This window comes from Pteropus alecto, unplaced genomic scaffold (genome assembly GCF_000325575.1).
Source record: "Pteropus alecto unplaced genomic scaffold, ASM32557v1 scaffold21, whole genome shotgun sequence".
Lineage (NCBI taxonomy): Eukaryota > Metazoa > Chordata > Mammalia > Chiroptera > Pteropodidae > Pteropus > Pteropus alecto.
This window is the reverse complement of record NW_006436282.1, coordinates 15545672-15568758: the sequence shown is the minus strand read 5'-3', so window position 1 is coordinate 15568758 and position 23087 is coordinate 15545672. Positions and strand designations below refer to the sequence as shown.

At 37.8% G+C, this 23087-nt stretch overlaps 1 protein-coding gene across 1 annotated transcript in view; it reads right to left on the bottom strand.

Annotated features, from left to right (window-relative positions):
* The window catches only part of DNAH11 (dynein axonemal heavy chain 11), a 270126-nt gene that overhangs the window by 61519 nt on the left and 185520 nt on the right, over window positions 1-23087 (bottom strand). The window contains 6 exon segments of the mRNA XM_025046892.1: window positions 1381-1503; window positions 2516-2751; window positions 8913-9083; window positions 13770-13904; window positions 18506-18607; window positions 20157-20339. Coding sequence (XP_024902660.1) covers window positions 1381-1503; window positions 2516-2751; window positions 8913-9083; window positions 13770-13904; window positions 18506-18607; window positions 20157-20339 — 950 coding nt within the window.

Here is a 23087-nt window from a genome sequence, read left to right as displayed (position 1 = left end):
GAGAGAGAGAGAGAGAGAGAGAGAGAGAGAATGTCACCAAATTTCTTACACCTAAATTGTGTTATTGAAAGTCCAAGTTAAAGCTGGAGAATATATATTTCACTGATGAAAAATTTTAAGACTTGATAATAGAGTCAGAACATTAATAACAAGGATTTCACTCTACTGACGTTCAAGATTTTACACTATATTTTTAACACATCAGGCACAGCTACAATTATATTTATGTTAAAGCTGTAGTTTGTCAAGTGGCTTATTAGATTGTTCTAAATGCATATCTGGGTGAATTTTTGGTTTATTAAACCATTATAAGTTGTCGGTCACTGTAAATGGATTTACTTGGCAAATTGTATAACACATAGTATACTCATCATTTAGAGACTATTTAAAAAATAGAAGTTAGTCACCCTTAAGTAGGCTTATTTTCACTTAAAATTGTCAGGAATAATCTAGTGATGAAAAAGGAGACAGATACCTTTGAGGCAGAGAGTGGATGTCGAAGAAGAAGGAGGTTGAGGAAGTTCAGAAATTATATCTCTGTACAAAAAAAAAACACTTAACTCTCCTTTTAAGAGGAGGAAATTCAGTGAACTATGTCTAGGGAATGCTGGCTTCTTGAGTGAGGAGGCACAAAGGGCTTTTGAGATGCCACAGTCTCCTCTGAGGCCATGCAGTCTTGGTTAGAGACATAATTGCTGCCTCTGACCTTTTACACATTTATAATTCCTTGGAAATGGCGTCACTGCCCCTGGGAGGATGTCCTGGAGAGCAGAGGTGTCACCGGGGGAATGGTAGCCATTTAGAAGGTCACACAGAGCTCACAGGGTGTTCTTACTTGTGAATATGGGGGGTGACTTTAGGGGTCCACTAATGAATATTTTAAGTTTATTAGGAACAAATAGAACTGACACAGTAAACCCATAATTTTGTGGATGTTATTACTTGCAATGAGGCCAAGTTAAACAAAATAATAGTGAGTGAAATTAAAATTATTGTAAAGAAAAATATTAAGTAAATAAGGACATAAGTGATATATAGTTCAGGCAAACATACATACTAAAGGTGTTTTGCAAAATACTGAAGTTAGAGAAACACTAGTATAAGCTAATAAAGGAGCAACTATCCTCAGATGTGTGAGAATGCATTTTTTGATCAGTAATTGCATAATATGAATCTAAATCCACCAAACAAATAGTCTGAAAGCCTAGATTATGTTGAGGTTGCTTTGGTCTTGGAATGTAGGTTGCATGGGATGGAAATTCAGAAATAACACCAAAAAAATTCTAATAGATTGCACTTAATGATGAAGTTAAGAAACAGAAGCTGACAACTGAACTCGTTTGTAGCACAAAATATATGTTAAAAATTCAGAATACTTACTTTCCCTTTTTAATCGTGTTTCTGCCAAGCAGAGGATCAAGGACTGGATCTATTGTTTCCTCAACGTTTTCGATTAAGATGACATCTCCAAAGGCCAAAGCAGTTTCAATCACATTCAAAAACCTTAAAATTGAGTCAGAATGGAGATAACAAAATATAAATAAGCACAGGGAAACTGTTCACATTTACTTATATTAAATTATATTTAATTAAATGTAGACATTTTAAATGGGACAAGCTAACTTAGAGAAAACTATTTTATAAAATAGTATTCTTCCTTAAATGAGATTACATAGAAATTAAAGAGTAGATTTTAAGATAATCTTTAGTTATATTTTCCAAGTGAAATTCAACAATTTGAACTAATAAGCCCATATGTAAATTAGCTGCTTTTGATAATAGTCATGGCTGAAATATATATAATTCCAAACATCATAAATTTAAATTCATTCAATAGGTCCTTTTTAATAAAAATTCCAAATTATATTAAATGTCTTGTGGTTTTATTAAACTTTCATTTTTTAAACCTTTAGGTTCAGTCATATAAAGTGGTGAACTATCATTTTATTTCATTCCTACTCTTTAAAAATCTCCTCTTTGAAAATAATTTTCTTCAAGTATTCAGATAAGAAGTACATTTATCTGCATAACTGCAGAGATTCCTTATTTCATTTTACATGTGAAAAGATGATGAAGGGGTCAAATGAAATATCAGTAAGTCTAAAATTATTTATTCAACATTAACTGAATACCAGCTACATATAAGACAGCTTTCTATAAACATCATTAAGCCTACAGGTGCAGTTGATGATTCTTATGTTATCATATGCCAAATGCTCTAAAGAAGGATTATAATACATTATATTTCCATTCTTGGCCTTAGGAAATTGACATATTTTTCCTCTCAACTGCAGTGTTTGTTCTAACCTTCAATCTAATAAGGGGATGCTGCCCAACATAAATGCTTTTTCAACAGAGATGCTTTGTGTGAAACATGAGCGGGCAGATAAACAAGTAGTACTAAACTGTCACATTTCAAAGTGGCAGTAAGGTCTAATGAATGCCAGGGCTTTGTGAAAACGAGACCCACTTTGCAGTCACTAAACAGAAAGCCAATCCCTCAGAGTTCACATACCCTTTCTGGCCCAAGTGTGTGACTTTCAGGTTAGTTCCATACTTAGTCTTGATCCACTTAATTCCCTGTTGCTGGGGATCTATCATTAGGGGCCAGCGTGCGCAGTGTGTTAGGATAGTGGCGTTCTCGGTTGACATTCTGTCACTGGGCAGCCCTTCATTATTCCAGGCGGCAATTGTAGCATCATCCGTCAACATGGCAATCAAGTCCAGACCTTCAGTTATTGGTATGGAAACCTTTAAAATCAGAGTTAAATGCAATAAACTGCCAGTTTGGCAGAGCAGATGTCTCAGAACGACAGACAAGGAAACAAGAGACCCAAGTCAAAAGAACACATACAAATTCTCTTGGAAGGCAACTAACATCCTCATCATGAAATGCAATTCGACCTGATAAGCCTGATCTTTACCTCTTAGAATCCTGTCAACTGCAGCATTCAACATCTGGTTTATTACTGCATCTGTGTGGCTTCAAGTGAAAAGGACTATGCCCTATACACACATCTACAGCTATTCCAACACCAAGAAGTAAGGCAGGACTACAGGCACCAAGACACCAAGAAGTATGGCAGGACAACAAAAATGTATTTGCCCAGTGGAGAAATCACCCCATATAAGCAATGCTAACTAAAATGCATTATCTTGCTCAGGCATTTCATCTTTCACTACAGGCCAACATCACAAAGAGATGACTTCTCTTTCTGGGACGGATTAATGGAATGTATTCAGTCTGCCGAATTCCATTAGTTTGCTAAGTGTGCCCAGGAACTTAAATTACAATCTCTTCTCTGCCTACACTGTGATTGTGGAAAGGAACATTGCAAAGTAGAGAGTTGTCTCCTTTAAAAGAGAGAGAGGGAGCGGGAAAGAGGGAGAGAGAAAAATAGAAAACTATTTTTAAAAAGAATAAGAATTCTCTATAAAAATGTACAGGTCACAAAAAGTAAACGAGATCATGGAAAGCAATTTTTTTGTTTGGTCATCAATCACCAAACACTTATTGAACACCGCCTACATATAAAACTCTCTCCAGAGACACCCAAATGAGCAAGATGAAAAAAGAGCTAGTCCCAAGGCTTGATGGAAACATGCCTCCACAAGAGATCATAGGAAAAGCACGACTTGGAGTAGGCAAGGGAGGCCATAGCCACAGGAGTTGGTTGGTTGGTTGGTTGGTTGGCTGGTTGGCTGGTTGGCCACAGAGCTTCAGCAAACAAAATGTTGAACAAATTCCCACAGTAAAGCTGGGATGCAATTTGATATCAATATAGGAAAGATAGTGCAGTATTTCTACTGTCCTTAACTATGATGTTGTCTTAGAAGTACAGTCTATCTCCTAGTGACATGAACAACAGGCTCTGGGATCTGATTCCATACCGTTTCCTTAAAGATACAAGCAAACTGAATATCTTTTAGAATGAGCATTCTCCTATTAGCAAAGGATATGTGGTTTTAGTTTTTTGCCTTCTACTTAATAGAAACGACTTGAAACAACTGGAGACTTGAATTAATTTTAATTTCTGAAGCTAAAAGGAGTAACAGAAAGTACACGTGTAGGTCTTGTATTTTAGTTCAATAGATTGTTTGAGCACCTACTGTTTGCAGAGTTCAAGGGATCTAAGAGAATGCCAGCTTACCCCTTTTTTAATGGTCAATTTAGTCTAGTAGGGGAAAAAAACAAGTAGCTCACATTAAAGAATCTCACAAATATTGTGAAATACTTTAAGACTTAAATTTTTAAAAACAAATTTTAGGACATATTCTTTATAGAAAGTTGTAAGACTACATACAGAAATCTTTTCTTCATCAAAATATTTTTTGGTAGTTACAATACAGGCATTGCTTTGCAGCAAATCCTCCCCCCCCCCCCGGTTTATGATGAGGAAAATAAACTTTAATCCATATGTATCTTTTTAGTTCATCCCTCTTTTGAGAATTCCTTGAAGGAGCCTACAGAAAGGAAAATGAGTTTGGAACCAAATGCAAAGAGGGAGCCCTTTTAAGACCAAAGTCAGCTTGCAACTCAGTAAGGCTCCACCTAATTGCTTCATTAAGTAGTGTCAACATGTTGTCAGTCAGGATGCTACTACAAAATGAGGCTGGAAAAAAAATAATAAAGAGGCTCCCCTCTTTCGAAAAGAAGCTTTTACTAAGAGAGAAAAGAGAAGGCTGGACACACCTTCCGTAAGCCAAGCCAAACTAATTCTCATACTAAATGTATATCAGAATCTTCTGAAAACTGACCAAGTGGTATATTCCAAAGAAAAAAGGGAATTTCCTGATGAGGTAAGACTCCCAGTTTCTCCTAATGTGATGGTAACAAAACAACCAATGTTTACGTGTTATGTTCACAAAATTTATTCATATACATTCACTGTTTTCGTCATCTAATTCAACTCTTACAGAAGTTCTGCAAGGTAGATACCTCTATTTTTATTTTATTTTATTTTGCTCAGGACATTGAGGCTTAGAAAGGTTAACACTAATAATAACTCCATGTATGTGTTCTGTCTGAGCATTTCAACATTAAGAAATTGGCAAGAAGAGGAAAAACCAACAAAGAAGTCCAAGAAAAATTGACCAGTGAGGTAGGATGAAGATGAAGGGAGGGTGATGTCTTGGAATCAAGTAAAGGAAGTACTGATGGAGGATGAAGTGGTCAACTGTATCAAACACAGCCAATAATCAAGTATGATGAGAATGAAAAACAAACCACTAGACTTAGAAATGTGGAAGCAAAATCCAGTAAGAGTTTTTGTGGAGTGCTGGGGACAAAAGCCTGTCTGGGGTGACTCAGAGAAAAGAAGGGAGGATTTGGAGACAGTGAATATATATTACTCTTCTGAAGTGATGACTGTAAATGAGAGCAGAGAAATGGAGGAGTAGCTGGGGGAGCAAGGAGGGTCGAGATATTTGTTGGTATGTTTTTTTTTTTCAATTACAGTTGATATTCAATATTATATTAGTTTCAGGTGCACAGCATAGTGTTAGACATTTATATAACTTAACCAAATAGTTCTCCCAGTAAGTCTAGTATCCCCCCGACACCATACATAGTTATCAGAATATCACTGACTATATTCCCTATGCTGTACTTTACATCCCTGTGACTACTTTGTAACTACCTATTTGTACTTCTCATTCCTTCAACTTTTTCAGCCAGCCTCTCAAGCCCTGTCCTATATGGCAACCATCAGTTTCTTCTCTCTATCTATTTTTCTAATGTGAGCAATAACTACATATTTGAATGTTGAAGGGAATGATTTAATAATGAATGAATAGAGGGAAAAATTGATGACAGAGAGGGAGAATTGCTGTAGAATTGTCCTTGAGGAAGGGCGAGGGGATGGAAACCCAAATGGTTGGTCTTAGATAAAAACTGTCAACTGTCCATCTTACAGCATTAGGAAGGAAGACCATATATGAGCAGAGATTTTGGTAGTTTATGATAGTTTATGCATTATCATATATTAAATATATCAAGTATCTCTCTACATCTTTGAATGCTTCTGAATTCGGTGGTATTCTAGTTTTCTACTTCCCTATGCAGAACCACTTCATTGTAATTATTGTAGTTTTAGAATATATTTTAATATCTTAAAGGACAAGTACCCTCTTACTGTCCTATTCCAAAATTATCTTGAAGTTTTTAAAAACATATTCTTTCAACAAACTTTAGAATCACTGGTTCAAGTGAAAATATAATTCCCCTTGGAGTTTTGGCTTGAACTTAGTTAAATGTATTTGCTAAATTGGAGGGAATTGATGAATTTAGAATATGAAGTCATCACTTCTAGGAGTACATTAGGAATTGCTGGCTTGCTTCATAAAAGAGTTCCTTCCAAGGTAACCTTAAACATGTCAACTGATCATCAGTAAATGACATGTTTGGTTCAAAGATTTAGGAATCATAGAAATCACAGTCACACATGTTGACTGTTAATTTACAAACCATCAGAATCCCCCAGGTACTCAAGCCAAACTGACAAGCCAGAGATACTTAGGAGACAGTCACCTACAGACAAATAGAGCCCTAGAAGACACTCTGTATATTGAGGAGAAATAAGAGGAGCTGCTTCTTGGAAGGGCAAGATGAGAGAACACTGTCAGATGAAAATTAATAAAAAATTAGCATTGGTAAACAATTCCAGCTCCTCTTGGGACCCTGGCACACGTTTGTATAGATGCGATTGCCCTCCCACTTTGCTGTGACTGAATCTAGAAGTAGTAGAAGATAAGTAGATCGGAAACTGGAAAGCTCTATTCCATAAGGACAAGCATTTGTCATGTTTTATGTAGCACTTTCTGCCAGGCGTCTTAGAGACAGAAAAGTCTCTTCCAAAGGGATGTCATTTATATAACTTGGAATCACTTTCTTCTTTAGTATCGTTATGGCCAGAGATGAGTGGGAGAGTCAGCCGGTCGTATTTTAGGGTCTCTTTCACAGTTTGCATGGTACCAAATGCTTTCAAGAAAAAAAAAAGAGAGCATTGTGATGACTAAAAACAGACATGGGGTTTCCTGTGGAGGACTGTGGGGCTACAGGAAAACACAGGGCCGCAGTTAAAACGAATATATGTTTAGCATATATCATCAGAAAATGATCACTTTGTCTTGGTTATATGTGTAGAATGTTTAGACATTTTGGATAAGTCAATCGATTTTCTTTCCATGGAACCCCATGTTTGGAATTTTAAGTAAATGGGAAAATGCAAATCAACTGACAGGAAACTTCCCAGAAAACACATACACTAAACAATGCTACACCAGTAGTTAAAGACCGATTTTAAAATTAAATTTGAGAAGGCAAATTTCCAATTTAAAAAAATGTAAAATGACTGGTAGTATAAGTCTATACTATCAATAGTATTACACCTCCCAGAGCAAGGCGTAATTATAACAAGAAGAAGACAATGCAAAATTCAATAGTTTAGATGTTATGAAGTAAGTGTATTTCCCTATAATTTTGGAAAGAATGAGAAAACTTTATGACTGAGAATTTAGAGAAGATCACAAAAGAGGACACTATCAAACTGAAGTCACCATGGGGAGATCCAGGCAAAGACATCCGTATAGAGGATTAAAGTTTGGAGATGAGACAGAAAAAGATAAGAATTAGACCACTAAGACTTTTGAAACTCACAATCCAATTAGAAGTGGACAAAATCAGCAGAATGCTTCATCCTCTTATATAAAAGCATATGTTATGGCATAATTAAAGAAGAAACTTGAACTTCCAGGGAGTGATACAGATAACCTCTTTTTAAAAATCTGCAGTATAAAGACATGGTTTGATATTACAGATATATTAAATAATTTAGTTACAAAATTTTTAAAAAATAATTATGGGGTGCCTTCAACAATGAGCTTTCTCCAAAACATTTAATTTTGTTTAAATTACAAAATTCCATTGACATGTATTTATGTCATAAAACTATAGCCATCTCTCAGTACCAAAGGAGGGTTGGTTCAAGGACCTTCCGTGGATACCAAAATCCGAAGATTCTCAAAGTCCCTTGTATAAAATGGTGTAGAACAATACATAGATTCAGCTCTCCACATCCTCAAATTCCCAACCGTGGTTCAAAAATGCTGTTTTTGATCCACAGTTGAATCCATGGATGTGAAACCTGAGGATATGGAGGGCTGGCTGTATATTTATTTTGAAAAGTCCGCATATAAATCAACCAATGTAGTTTGAATCTGTTGTTCAAGAGGCAACTGTACTGTGAAAGTTGAAGAAGAATCACCAATGTAGAACATTAATATACAGAGAGATTTAGGATATCTCGAGGGCTGGATATATAAACTAAGAACCTGCTTTAGTCAACTGAGATAACATAGTGTTGCTTAGATAACAGTGGCCGGAAAGTCAGAAATCTGATTTCTTGTTCTATCTGACCTTAGTCAAGACATTTAAACTTCCATGTCTCAGTCTTTTCTATAAGGAGGATTTTAAACTAGATAATTCCAAATCTTTCAAATCTATGATTCCCTTTGCTTATGGGTTTGAATTTTCAAATTTAGGGTAAACTATTTTTGTAATTATGTACAAAACACTATACTTTTAATCTGAAAACAGTCATAAAAAATCTTTAACAAATAATTTGTCATATTAGTAAGAAAACAAAGTTTCATGCTATAATAATCCAAATTTGATTTGTTATGTTTTGTTAAAAGCTACAACTACATCTCTGTAATTTATATAATTACTTTTCATGTTTTTCATCTCTCTCTGTTTAGCCATCATTAAAATAAGAAAGACACAGGAGACATCTCCTTCACACCAGAACTTTCAGTCAGTTATTATTACAGAAGTACAAAGAGCTTGGTATTTTTACTGCTGAAATTTCAATATGATGCTTCCAAATGTTGATAAGGTAAAGAAAAGAGCTTACCTTCTGCTGAAGAAAGGGAACCCACTTGCAGTCTACCAGTTCCTGGCGGTACTGTTGTGTGAAGGATCCCACGTAAGACACAAAGGCTGCCGTAAGGAGAACGTCTCCACAGAGTGTCTTCTCTTGAGTTTCGAAGGATTTAATAGACTGACCCCAGCGGACCTTCTCTGACTGAAAGATAAAATCACTAAGCTGTAATTGCAGGGTGAGCATCAACTCAACAAATGTTTCATGTAGTTATCTTGGAGCACAATTTAAGTCTATGTCCTTCTGCATAGTCTTTAGAAGGAACAGAACATAAGTGGTTGGCATGACTGTTACAATCTTTCATACATTGAAAACCCATCATTCTGAAGGAGCTCTCATACTCTCTTCAGTGGAGTTTATGACAATGGGACAAATCTTTAACATCTTCTCATTGGATGCTCTCTCATTGTGACTGAGGTCCTTCTTGAAAGGCTGACAGTGACTCTCCTGTCCCTCTGGGAGTGGAAGACCAAGAGCTATGGCTGAAACTGAGTGATGTTAGGATTTTTAATGGCAGCTTGGCTGCTCTCCACTCCTCCTGCTTTTCAGCAACGGTATTACACTGCTTTAGACATTTTGTTTTTAACATCCTGGCTATGGGTATATTATAGAAAGAAGAAAATGACAAACACCACTCATGTTAGTTAATTAAAACATAAAGCTTATGAGCCACCTATCCTAGATTCTATTAATTAAAAAACAGTGCTGATAGTTACTAAACTCAGGTTATTTTTCTAATAAAATCACTTGATCAGTGCCAGAACCTATAACCTATGTAAGAACATGGAAATCAGAAGGACTTCACTAGCCTTGAATATAATACACTCAAAGAATGCTGCCGAAGTTCTTATATCTAGCTGGATGGCTATTTAAAATCTGATTTTCAGGTTAAGTATGAGGAGCCCTATGAGATTCGAGTGAAACTGCAATAAATATCTATGGATTGATTAAAGTACAGGGTAGTTCACTAATTCAGTTTGTTTCAAGGCATGCTAAAAATTAATACAACATTCTAAGCACATGCAAATGAATAGGACCTGAAAAAAACCCCAGCAGTTTGATAGTACAAGTAAAGAAGAATCCTGTGGAATTTAGTTTTTCTCATGAAAAAGAGAGAGACCATAGGAAACAAGAATGATATATGTCAGAATAGACTGGAACGCCAGTAGCCTGCAAACCATCCTAAACAGGACCACAACACCGAGGTCATGAAATCAGCAGGTGAAAATGGTTACCAAAGCTGTTTTTAAGATAGTCTCCTTGCTTTGCTTGATAAAGATCACCTCACGTTATAGAATTAAACGCTAAGGAACTCTACCATCTTTATAGAATTCATTACTTTCCCTCCTCAGCTACAGATAATATATCCATTAATTCTGAAGAGGAATCTTTCATTTGCCTTCCCTCCATCTTTGTTGTCTTTGGTTAGTAAATGATAAACAATAAAGTGCACCCACCTCATTCTCCAAAACAGCTTTGAAATCTGAAGATTTACTAAACATAGACTTATTGGCTATTGAAATCGTCAATAATTTCACTATACCACCCACGCAACATAAATCATTACTGACACTGGCTAACAAGGGTTTAAGAGTTGGAACATGTCCTGTAATAAATTTCTAGACAGTTAAAAATCGCTATAATTTTATTCTAATGCATTATAGATTGCCTGTAATGTCATCCTGGCTGGGGTGACCCATTTCTAATTTTGAACAGCTGTTCAGCTCAGGAGTTAGTTAATGATTAAATATAAATTGCCTGATTTATTAGTCTGAATGGTTGAGCTTCCAGGTCAATGCTATATAGACAAAATCATCAGTCTTGATGCTTTTCAGAAGTTAACTGTCTCCTGTTCTAGCCAGAAAGAATTTATCCTCAAAGGAAAAGGTCTGACATCTTCAATTAATCCTTTAAAAATACACATACACGTTATATATACATACAAATATATATGTGTATATATAAAATAAAAATATACATATGTGTATATATAAATATAAAAATATACGTGTGTGTGTGTGTGTGTGTGTGTATTTATTTGCTGGTTAATGCTATTCAATGTTTTTTCCTCTCCTTGTCTAAATCATCATGACTAATGAGTTTGGAGGACATTGCTGTGTGTGTTAGAGACATGTGGTAGAGCTTGTTTTTCCCTTCATAAAACCTGTAGGCATTCTATAACTACTTCAGGGAAACAGTCTAATTAAATGGCGCTTTTTCTTTTCCTTGGGTACTTCACATGTGGTAAACACTTCAAACTGCTTAAATCTTACCACCTTAAATGGGAGAAGTTGTAAACTCCATGAGAAGTGGTGGAATTTCTCAACTGACCTAAGAAAAATGAGTCTTCAAAGGGCCCCAGAATTTTTTTTAACATAGCTTGCTCATTCATTCATTCGACAAATATCTATTGATGCCTATGATGTACCAGGGACTCTTCTATATGCTTGGGAGCAAGTGGTGCAGAAAAAAGATGAAATTCCTGTTCGTTCTCTCTCTCTCTCTCTCTCTCTCTCTCTCTCTCTCTCTGTATTATGTGCTGACAAATGCTATGGAAAAATAAAGCAGACTAAGAGCTATCCAGTTGGGTGTGTGGGTGTATGCAGGGAACAAGGGGCATGCTTTTTAATGAAGGGAGATCAGAGAAAACCACATAATAAGGAGAACTTTTAGCAGCAGAGACCTGAAGGATGTCAGGGAGCCAGCGATGTCATTATCAGGGAAAATGTAAGCCATGTGGAGGAAAAAGGCAAAGTATATAACGTAGCAGAATGACTGGCTGTATGAGGAAGAGCAAGGCCAGTGGAGATGGAGCAAGAGGGAAGATGGCCCGAGTGAAGGCAGGAAGTATCTAGAAGCCAGATCATGTAGGGTCTTATAGGCCAAGGAGAACCTTTGGACTGTACTTTGAGTTAGATGATTAGTTATTGGGGAATTCTGAGAGTGGTGACATAAATGGACTTACTTTTTTAAAACAACACTCAACTGCAATGAAGGGAGAAGATTTTGAGGGATAATGGTGGAGACTAGAACAGAGATGCTGGTGGCCTGGACCAACGTGGTGAGGCAACCGTGGGAGAATGAGTGTGAGAGGTAGAGCCGATACAGCACATATGCTGCTGGATTGGATATGGGTTGTGAGAAAGAGAGCAAAGAATCAAGGGTGATTCCAAAGTTTTTGGCCATAACAACTGGAGGAAAGGAATTGCAATTTTTGAGATAAAATGGAGAGAGTAGATTTTACAGAGGAAACTAAGTGTATAATGAACTATGAGTTTCAGAGGGATGATAGGTTTAAATTTGTAGCTTCTTTATAAATTATATTTCTTAAAGTCTACTATATTTATAAGGAGTTAGGCTATCACCCGGCTCAACCCATGCTAACACATTTTTCCCTTTCCTCTTGCTCAGAGAACTCTGAGTTTGAAGAGTGATAATGAATCCAGTCCCATGAGATGAGCTGTGACCAACCATGATAACCAGGTTTCCCACTTTCCAGGCCTTTTTTGCAGCTAGATTTGGTCAATCTAGTTCTGCCTAAAAAAACTTAAGTGGCAGTCTGCCAAAGGGGTTCCAAGGAAAACTTGTTTTTCTTTAAAAAGGAAAAAAAGTCAGCTAATAATTCTCTCTCTTGCCTGAATCTGAACATGTATCAGCCATCTGTAACCATGATGCAAAATGCATGAGGTTGAATGACCACCTGCTAAGTTTGTAGAAGCAGAAGAGTACAGAGAGATTGGGTGTCTGATCACTAATTACCTGAATCGACACTGACGATGGTCTAGTCATGAAAGTTTTTGTAATATGTAAAAAATAAACTCCCATTTGTTTAAGCCACTATAAATCAACTTTTCTATCACTTTCAGCTAAATGCATTTCTAATAATACAGTTATATATTTTTAGGTAGCACTTAATAAAAAAACAATAGCTTTGTTAATATTTAATTCACGTATCATGAAATTCAGCCTTTAAAGTACACAATTGAGTAGTTTTTTTGGTACAGTCACAGACCTGCACAATCATCCCACTATCTAATATTAGATGTTTTCCTCACACGCAAGAGAAACTCTGTACCTGTTAAGAGTCTTTCCCATATTCCTGACCCCCTGTCCAGTCTGGCGACTGCTCATCTGCTTTCTGTCTCTGGAGATTTGCCCATTCTAGACATTTCATGCACATGGAATCATATAATATGTGGCCTTTTGTGTCTGTCTTCATTCACTCAGCATGATATTTTCAAGGTTCATCCATGTTGTAGCATGTGTCACTACTTTAATCATTTTTATGGTTTTAATAGTCCATTGTATGAATATATTACACATGGGAGAGCAAATAAAATCAGTGACTTACTGAGGTCAAAGGCTATATGTTTTCTATCACTCAAACAAGAGAAAGTTAATAAAAATTGTAAAAAGAAAATCTTTAAATTTAATGGAGAAACTGTTAACATTAGCATGTTAGTCACCTCTAAAAAGATGTCGCAGAAGAAAATTAATCGAACAGGCTTAGCTTGAAGTAATGTTCTAATGGTAGAATTCGATCGTAAATGTATATTAAAAAGACGCAAACAACAGTTCAATACCACGGTTACCTAGCAGCTGTCCTGTGTTTAAAATATATCTAGAAAACTACTGAGTTCATGGCTATATACTAAAAAATACTTCTTTCTCTGGGCAAGTTAGAGCTACAGTATGACTGATTAAATATTCTTTATCGATGGTTCCATGTCTATTTAGTTATTATTGACAGCAAATAAAGATGAAATCCAAAAAAAAAAAAAGCTAATCTGCATATTTTAGTTAAAATTTTGGAAGAAAAGGTTAACTTGCCTCAAGTTCCTTGACAAGTCTGTTGGCTAGTTCAATGGTTTTGTTTGTTTGGTTCACCTCTTCTTGACACTGAACTTTCTTGGCTATTGCTTTTTCAAATGAAGCTGTGAGTCTGCTCAGATTTCGATCCAGATCCTGAATAAGAGTAAAAATTAACTTTTGAGCCATTTTTAGATAAAACAGAAATATTATAATCATCTTAAAACATCTATTACCTTAAGGTAAATGAAACAGACCTCTGTTCCTCCTTTGACCTTTGCCCATGTAGCATACATATGCCAGGGAAGAAGAAGAGAACATAGTGATAATACATGCATCAGTGCCAGCAGAGATCGCCAGCTCACCATGAGGTCTTCTGGCCTTTCTTCTGCATCGCGCAGAGGGCAGTCAGTGACTGGGGTCAGTGGACCCGCCCTGCAGATTCAAACACACTCTGGTGCACTGTCCCCTCTCTCTTGTGCCTAAGCTTCATCTTCTAGATCCAGCTTTTTAAATGATAGGGTCATTTTTTTTCGTTCTCCACTTACTGACTCTAACTTTCCTATGTGGTTCATCACTCAGGCAGTGAAGAGGGATGCTAATGATTGAGACCTCAGACCTCAGCAACATGACCCAGCTTGGTCAGTAGATTTTCTCTTCTGGCAACTTGGGATTGAAACTCAGAGGTATGTCATTATCCTTAGCATCAAATGACCTGAGAAAAACGTGTAAATTGTGGAAGGCCTCATTTAGAGGGAGACCATCTACCAACAGGGGCACAGGAAAGCAGGGGGAACCACTCTGGAGACAGAGAAAGGATGCAAGGGAAGATGAAAAGTCACAAGGCCCTAGAGAGACAATAAAAGATGTTCATGGCAGCTTCCCATTTCCTGGAATTCTTACCCCCGGAGACCTAGTCGTGCATTTTTCCTCAGAGTTCCATGAGTCGTCCTGGTCTCCTTTTTGGCTTAAGGGTTTCTAAGTGGATTTCTACTTCTTATAACCAAAAAAGCCTTCACTAAGGTATCAAATACTTGGGAGACTCCTTACTATAGCATCTTGCTACCTGCAAGTTCTAACAACCCTAAATAAGATTTATAATGTTGCTTTCGTAAGCTCTGGTATCAGATCTAAGTTCATATCTGGACTCTGCTACTAGTTAAGCAGCAGCATCGAGGTATACTGTTTACTTAACCCCTCTATGCCTGTTTCATCATCTAAAAATTGGAAATAATGTTACCCAATTCATAGGTTTGACCTAAATATACATAGAACTAAGGTATAAGATGACATTTCAGTTCTTTTCACAAGGTTGGAAAGGGGAGCTGGGTATTGAGAGACCAGTCTCTTGCATTTGTTTCTATGCCTCTTGTGAAGAAGCACAGACAGCCTTTGTTCTGGACTATCTGTCCCAAGACATGTGCATAGCAAATAGGCTTGGAAGATAGAGACTGATTCTCTTGAGGCAGAAACAGATTTGTTTCCTGACCAGAATAATAAAGATACGTTTCCATCTGGGGCAAAGGTTGGGTAGATTTACTTGTAGCCTTCTTTATATTGGGAGTTCCCTAAGTTTGGGATTTCTCAACTGTGACACAGACCCACTGTGTACATCAGCTGGTCCACCATGAATCACTCCAGTGGGAATTGGAGGGCAAAGGAACTGATGTAAGCATGAAGCTCATGCTGCATGCTGTGCTGTGAGTAATCAAGTCCTTTGGTCTCTGATCCACAAGTCTCATGTCTTTTTCCAGCATCTATGAAACTATGGCAGATTAACTTGTTAGCTTGCAAGCAGGGTAAAATCTTGGTCCCTTCACAGTTCTTGACAGGCCCTGGTCTCTCAGGTTCTAAATGTAAACAGAGTGAGGAAGGAGGGATTTACCTAATGACCCTGGCCCACCAGATATCATAAGACAGTGGTGCATCGGGACCACCTGGAGGGCTTGATGAAACCCAGATTCCTGGGCTCCCCATCCAGAGTTCCTCATTCAGCAGGTCTAGGGTGGGGTCTGAGAGTCTGCATTTCTAACAAGGTCCCAGGTGACACTGATGTTGCTGTTGGTCTAGGGAACACACTTTGAGAATTACTGTCCTAAAGAGACCGAATTTGGATTTTCTTCATGGCCATCCGTAGGCCCTATATATTTGAAGGAGATAATGGACTTTCTTCGACAGCTCAGCATTTTTTTTCAACTTTAAATATGAGGCCATTTTCCAGTCTGAAACTAGAGATGAAAGACTCGAAAGAACAAATATGTAGAGACGAACACTGTCAACGAATTTTCAGCACAACACAAATGCTGATATCAGACACATCTCTGCTTTTCTAGGCAAGAAGACGACAGAAAGCATAAGATCAGGAGATAGGAAAGCCCAGCAGGGAGGAGAAAGAGAGGCTGGAGGAAACAAAGGTGAAGCTAGCAAACATGGTAATTTCACTTGGACTCAAACCTTGATCTGTCTGTGTGCCCACAGGCCGAAGCTATGCAGAGGTACTTTGTCTTTGGCATGACCCCCCCTGGTGTCTTCATAAAGAACCAAACCTTGGTGGGAACTGCAGCCAGTGATTCTGCCGCATTAACAACTGCTCTCTAAAGATCCATTCTTGGCAGGGAGATGGAGGGAGCCCATTCTTTAAAAAGGCATTTCGATTATTACTTTACCTTTTCTCTGTGCTTGCAAGCAGTTCTAAGGCTTACTGATATATGAACCTCTGCTTACACTGTGGGTCTTTGAAAACAACTGACATGAACAATTCTTTTCAGCTAGTTGCAGGCTATGTCCAAAGTACTAGTAACTCTGCAATCATAGAAAGTCTTAACTTTAAGGTCACGCATGGCTGTCTTGGGCATCCTCATTACTTTTTCTATGTACATCAAATAGCTTCTAATATTTACATAAAGCCATCGACAACAGATGACGTTTTTCTAAAGCTTTTAGTCAAGTTGACAGTTTTGACAAATGAAGACAACTTTTATGAAATGAATATGTTTATCCTAAATTTGTCTAAATCAGCTGTTTTCTTTTTGGGCTCATTTTTCTTTCATCGGCCACCAGATATTTATTAAATAGTACGCTTGGTGCTATATGAAGAATATGTACTGATCAGACAGAAACGAGGGGATGGTCAAGTCGCCTGGGCAGAGAATGGTAGCCAGGAAGTTCTATTAGAGGAAGCAGTCTTGAAAGATACAGGGGTGTCATTGTGAGAGGTGCTGAAATGTTCTGTCTTAAGGAGAAAATGTCTGGGGTTATCAACCATCTTATTAAAAATAATTATCATTAAAAGATACCTTGTAATTATTAAATAATAGAATTAGACTACAATTTAATTCCTTCCTAGTATATTTGAGGGGTCGTTGCTTTGGACTCTGCTTTGGAAAGATGATCTCACTCTTCTTCTTTAGGGAGCCTGCCCTGAAATATAGGAGGCACTCTCTGTTCGAAAATGTCCAGCTTTTTTTTTTTTTTTTGCCATATTAACAAGTAGTGGCCCCAGATATAAAAAGACCTAGCTTGAGTCTTATTCCATAAGAAGCTGGGCCTGGCCACTCTGAGCACCAGAGTCCAGACTGCTGTGGTTGCCTGGTTCACCTGCCCAGAGACCCCTGGCAGGTTTCTCTCTGGGATGAGAACATCCTACCTGAGCTCTACCCCCAGCTCCCATCACTCCTTGTCACACTCCCACCGGCAATCTGTACATATGGTCTTCACGCCAACGATTCCCAAATCTATATTCCTGAGCCAGGCTTGTCTCTCAAACTCCAGTTCTGACTCCTGAACGCCTAACATGCGGGTTTGTTACACAAAGAGAATGAGAACTAATATTTATGAAGCATTGGCTGTGTACTGCACAACAAATAGCATCTTGATACAACAGGATTCACAGGTGGGAAGTGACAGATTGAAGCTAGTTTTAGCTGAAGAGAATTTCCTGGAAGGAAATGCGGAGAAGGGGACTGTTAGGAGGAAAAGAAAAGCAGACAACCACATACAGGCGCCCAGGAGCTGAGTGCCGAAAGCTGGAACTACTTGAAAGTCTCCCCCGGACACTGTCCCTAGAACGCCATAAACTCTGTTTTCAGTCTTATTCTTTTGCTCATGATTCAAATTTTAGAGATTGGGGTTGGGGCCGGGGGACGGTCAAATTGGCAAAGCTTGAATAATATATCTACTCTTCAGCTAGGAAAGCGAAGGGCACCCCCTGAAACCCACCTGTATATATCCAACACGGAAGATAATTCCCTAAATATAAATCTGGATTCTGGGTGACCAAAACCAGTGAGTGCCCACATCGAGAGGTAGCTGTTATGATCACTACTTCACAGATAAGAAACAAGAAGTAGATGCTCCTATCATAGCTATTTCACAGATGAAAAAAATAGAGGCTCAGAGAGGTAAACTAACCCGCACAGGGTGAGACAGTAAAGAGTGGACCCAGGATACGAACCCAGGCAGGCTGGCTCCAGAATCCTTGCTTTCAACCACTGTGAGCTACACTCACCCTTCTCCTACTGGACCATGAAAATTTCGCAAGTGCAGAAACTATGAAAGTTTCCACTTTTCCAGTTCATTGTCTAGCATCCAGCAGATAAGGAATATCTGCTAAAGAAGCAGGTAAAAGAAGACATTAATGAAAGATCACATTTCTTTCTGCCTGGAAGGGCTCGGATGTGGCCCAGTCTGAAGCGGGGACATGCAGGGAGAAGATACTATCTCTTGGGAACTTGCTCAGGGTGATAGTTTGCACTTACCTCAAGCTTTTTCCTGATACCTTCTAGTTTTTCAGTAGCTGCAGCCAATTCTAAGTTTGCCTGGGCTAACGCTTGGCGCTTTGGCTCCACGTCGCAGTAGACCTGAAAATCCATGTGGGGTTTAATTCATGAGGTAATAAAAATGCAAAGAGGACAAGTAATCACTCAATCCTACACTTGCTGGACTTTTACAATTAAAATCTCCAATTCACTTGGCAACTGGTCGTTTATTTCTTAGCAATGGTACTACCTAATGGCTGAGCAAATATCCACATAGCCTTCTAAGTTCTCTCCACTTGTCCACTATTTACTCATTTATTCTGGATATTAAAGTTCCAAGTACTTGCATTAAATGCTTTATACATCAAATACCATTAAGATACTAAAATTAGCTTGGCATCAAATTTGGAGACAGTTCTCGTATCACTAGAAATTGCAGTGTGTAGGAACTATAGTTAAAGTTGGAATCTAGTCTGGACTTTAAGGCAGGAAATGAGTGTGGAAGAATTCTCTGGACCCAGAAAGGAAAGTGGGAGCTATCCTCGCACAATATTAACCACACTTTCTCTTTCTTTTCTAAGTTCCTGGACACCTCAAGGGTGTGTTACTGAGAACATAGGTGATCAATTTTTCTCCTGTTGGGGAAAGAGGAAGGAAATTAAATTTTATTTCCTATTTTATAGCAAAACAACACAGAACACAGCCAGTCTACCTCTACGCTCGTCTTTTCACTTGTGATGCAAGGAGAGCACAGGAGTCAGGCGTCTGATTGTGGAGAGAGGCCATATGTCACCTGCAATCTGTCTAAACCCTTTCTCTATATGGGCTTCTACTCAAGGGAGAGACAGATGATCAGGGCCCGATTCCTGTGGATCCCCAGCACAAAGGACATAACCCGGTTTTATGAAAATCATTCTGGGAACGACACTGACTATGCTTCGCAGGTCCTCAGTCATTCCATTTTTGAATATAACATACAACATCCCAAGACAAAAATGAGACAGCTCTTCAGAGTTAAGAGCCAGGCATCATTTTCTTCTTACACGCAGTACTCTGCAAGGTACTTGGAACATAGTTGGCAGACAATTAGTATTTGATAAAGAAATGACTAAATAAAATGATCATCTATCCCTGTACTGCCCAAAGTACAGACTTTATATTAGACCATATACAGGCAAAAATCTATTTGTCATTGAAATACTAGAGCAACAACAACAACAGAAAGCTTATTTTCTCATCTTACTAAGTCTACAATGAAGGTAGTGTGAATTTTTGCTTAGAGAGCAAGGATGAATTAAATATGAATTCAGACTCTCGGTTGTTCCAAATCAAGATGAAAACAGTATTTTAACATAAACATAATTCATGTATGCAACAAGCTTTCATTTAATCAAATCATATTAATTGCTGCTATTTGATCTAAAGTAGCTAATCATTCTACCCTGAAAAAAGATAGTTTCCAACATTTCAAGTATCTTCCTGTACAGGATTCTGTTTAACCTGACACTTTCATGTCTCATTCTTAGAACTTCCTTATTCAGATAAGAATAAGAAACAGCAAATCACATTTTTTTTTTTGCTGGTTTAGAAATCAAGATATTTATGGGCCTTTGTGACTAACACCTGTAAACCATCTGATCACAACTGATACCTCATAGAATTTAATGATGTTGATGACCCAGGCACAGAGACCAGCTGCTGCAAAAGATTTGGTCTGAATCAGGTTCGGATTGAACTCTGGGTCTTTCAAGTACTGTTCATTGACCACTTTTAGACAGTTCTCTGGAATGTGCTCCTTGTCATAGTTAATTAACGCTTGCAAAAAATCATCAACCTGTAAAGCAGAAAGACTTATTGCAATGAACCCAGTTTGGCTGCAGAGAAAATTCCAAGATCGCAAGTTAAAATCAGCTTTTAGGACTCACATTACAAAGGCAAAATTGGCAAGCTGCATTTATCCTACTGTTTGACTTTTTCAGGCTTTAGTGTATAAAGTTAGAATTAGCAATGGACACTTTTAAAACCTCTTCTATCCCAGGGTAAAATATTCAGTCCCTACACAGGAGGCATTCACATTTTAAAGAGAAGAAAGACAGAAATGAAAAAGAAAAATACATACCCCCAAACCCCTTTGCTTCACCTTCTTGTACATTAGTAACATTTTTCCAGCACGAGAAATCCATATAATTTTCTTCCTCCTACACTTAACTGCTTTCATAATTTTGCAAATAATTAGCAATCTTCCAACTGCTGCTGATGTTGACTTAGGTATAACATGCTCTACCCCCACGCTAACTTGGCAAACAAGAATTCTAACTCGGCAAGCAAAAATTCTAAGTCTAAAGAATATACAGCCCATTATACTCAGTGAATACGAATATAATTTCTTTTGATCTGAACACCTTTTGCTGTCAAGCATAACCATAGCACTGAATACAGAAATTGAGATTTTCATCTTGCCAGGTTGTCTGATACCTTTCCCATGAAGACTTTAGCTGCTTTCCAACTTCGGTCTTTCGGCACTCTGCCCCGGGGAGCCAGAAGGACCATCACGGCCGCAGTAACATTGGTAACTGCGTTTGGAGGGTTGGGAAAGGCCTTCAGTTCAGTGAGATTGACCTGAAGAAAAGCAACACACACACTCAAGACCAGAGGAGATCTGGAGAGCAGGTGGGAAACTGTCAGGCTGGCCTTCAGCGGCCTCCTACCTCTGCCTTCCACACTACTCTCCATTTGGCAATTCTTTTCCTCCCACCCAGGAATTCCACGTTGGGACCCTCAGAAGTTCAGTTCTTGCTGGTAACATTCTGCCTCCGAGAAAAATGATTCATCTGGTATGCCAGCCCTGCAGAGCCCTGCTCGCTGAGCCAGGAAATTTTAGAAACATATCAGTTTTCAGGTATTCACAGGTTCTATTCCATCTGTATAACATATCTGCATTTTAACCAAGTCCTCCCAGAAACATGATTCCTTAGTTTAGTGTCTCTTAGTTGTGTTTTTCTGCTTTCTATGCACAAGAAAAAGGAAACATCCCATTATGATGACTTTCCACTGGGAGGAAGCCCATATAGGCTGAACCTGCTTCTGCACTACTCCTTAATCTCTTCATTTCAGACTCGATTTACCCTACAGATGGTACTAATGGGATAAATTACAAGTAACAAGGCAAATACTTTGGGGCATTGGTACCCATAAGAAGTACATGTAGGTTCATGATACATGATTTACAAAACAAGTACTTCGTGTAATATTTCATGAGCTACATAATACACTCATATCAAATGCTGAACTTGATTCTGCTCCATTACCATAAACTGCCTATTTCTTTGGGAAATGATTGCAAAGAACAGAAAGGGTATGAAAATAAGAGCAAAAGCAAAGACTTTAAATAGGCTGATGATAACAGAGCTGGCTAACCAGTATTCTTCTGCATTTATAAATATCATCATCATTTATAAATATACTCAGCTTTATATTTAAGTGACATTTATTTTGTCTGGGTAAATAATATATTCAGAGGAAAAGCTGCAAATGTAGAGGGGCACAAAATGTTGCTCAGAAATTAACAAATACAAAATTCCATTACTCAGAGATAATTGGTTACTATTATCTTTTATTTTTTCCGATCTTTTTTCTATGCATGCATGTTCTTACCAAAACAATAGTCATATATCCTGTTTTATAGTCTGCTTTATCCACTTAATATATCATAAACATTTTCTCATGTTGCTAACTAGTATTCAATATTGTTTTAATGGCAGAATATGTGAATTCATAAAATCAATCTTCGATCATAGTATACCTATGCTCTTATGTTTTTCTGTTTTATGGTATTTTGGGAAATACTATAAGAAACATCCATGAAGATAATTCTACTCGCTGTCAAAATTATTTCCTCCCCCCAAACATGCTTAGAAAAATGAATAAAACATTTCTTTGAAGAGCAATGAGAGTCTGGGTCCTTTACCTTTGAAGTCGAATCTCCAGAACCTCAGGACTGGGGGTTCCTGGGATTCTCCCATGAGACCCTCGTAGAACCTGAGGACAAGACTAGCCGCTGGCTCTTCAAACAACATTGCCCGCAATTCCATTCTTCCTTACACTGCCCTCCGCCAATCACAGATTATTTTCTCTTATGAGAATTCAAATACTCAGTGAAGTTTTACTAATAACTTCGAGGAAAATGGTGTGGGCCCAACCTAGGTACCTTTGTTCCCACCCATTCTTCTTTTCTTGAGCATCTCTCATTATTGCTACTTTTTATATCCTTCATTCTTAAAGCAAAACAAACTAGAAACACCTGGATTTGGATCAAATCCAGTTGCTAACAACAGAACTGCCTTTCATGAGAGTATAAACCCCACCAGGGTAAAATATTCAGTCCCTACACAGGAGGCATTCACATTTTAAAGAGAAGAAAGACAGAAATGAAAAAGAAAAATACATACCCCCAAACCCCTTTGCTTCACCTTCTTGTACATTAGTAACATTTTTCCAGCACGAGAAATCCATATAATTTTCTTCCTCCTACACTTAACTGCTTTCATAATTTTGCAAATAATTAGCAATCTTCCAACTGCTG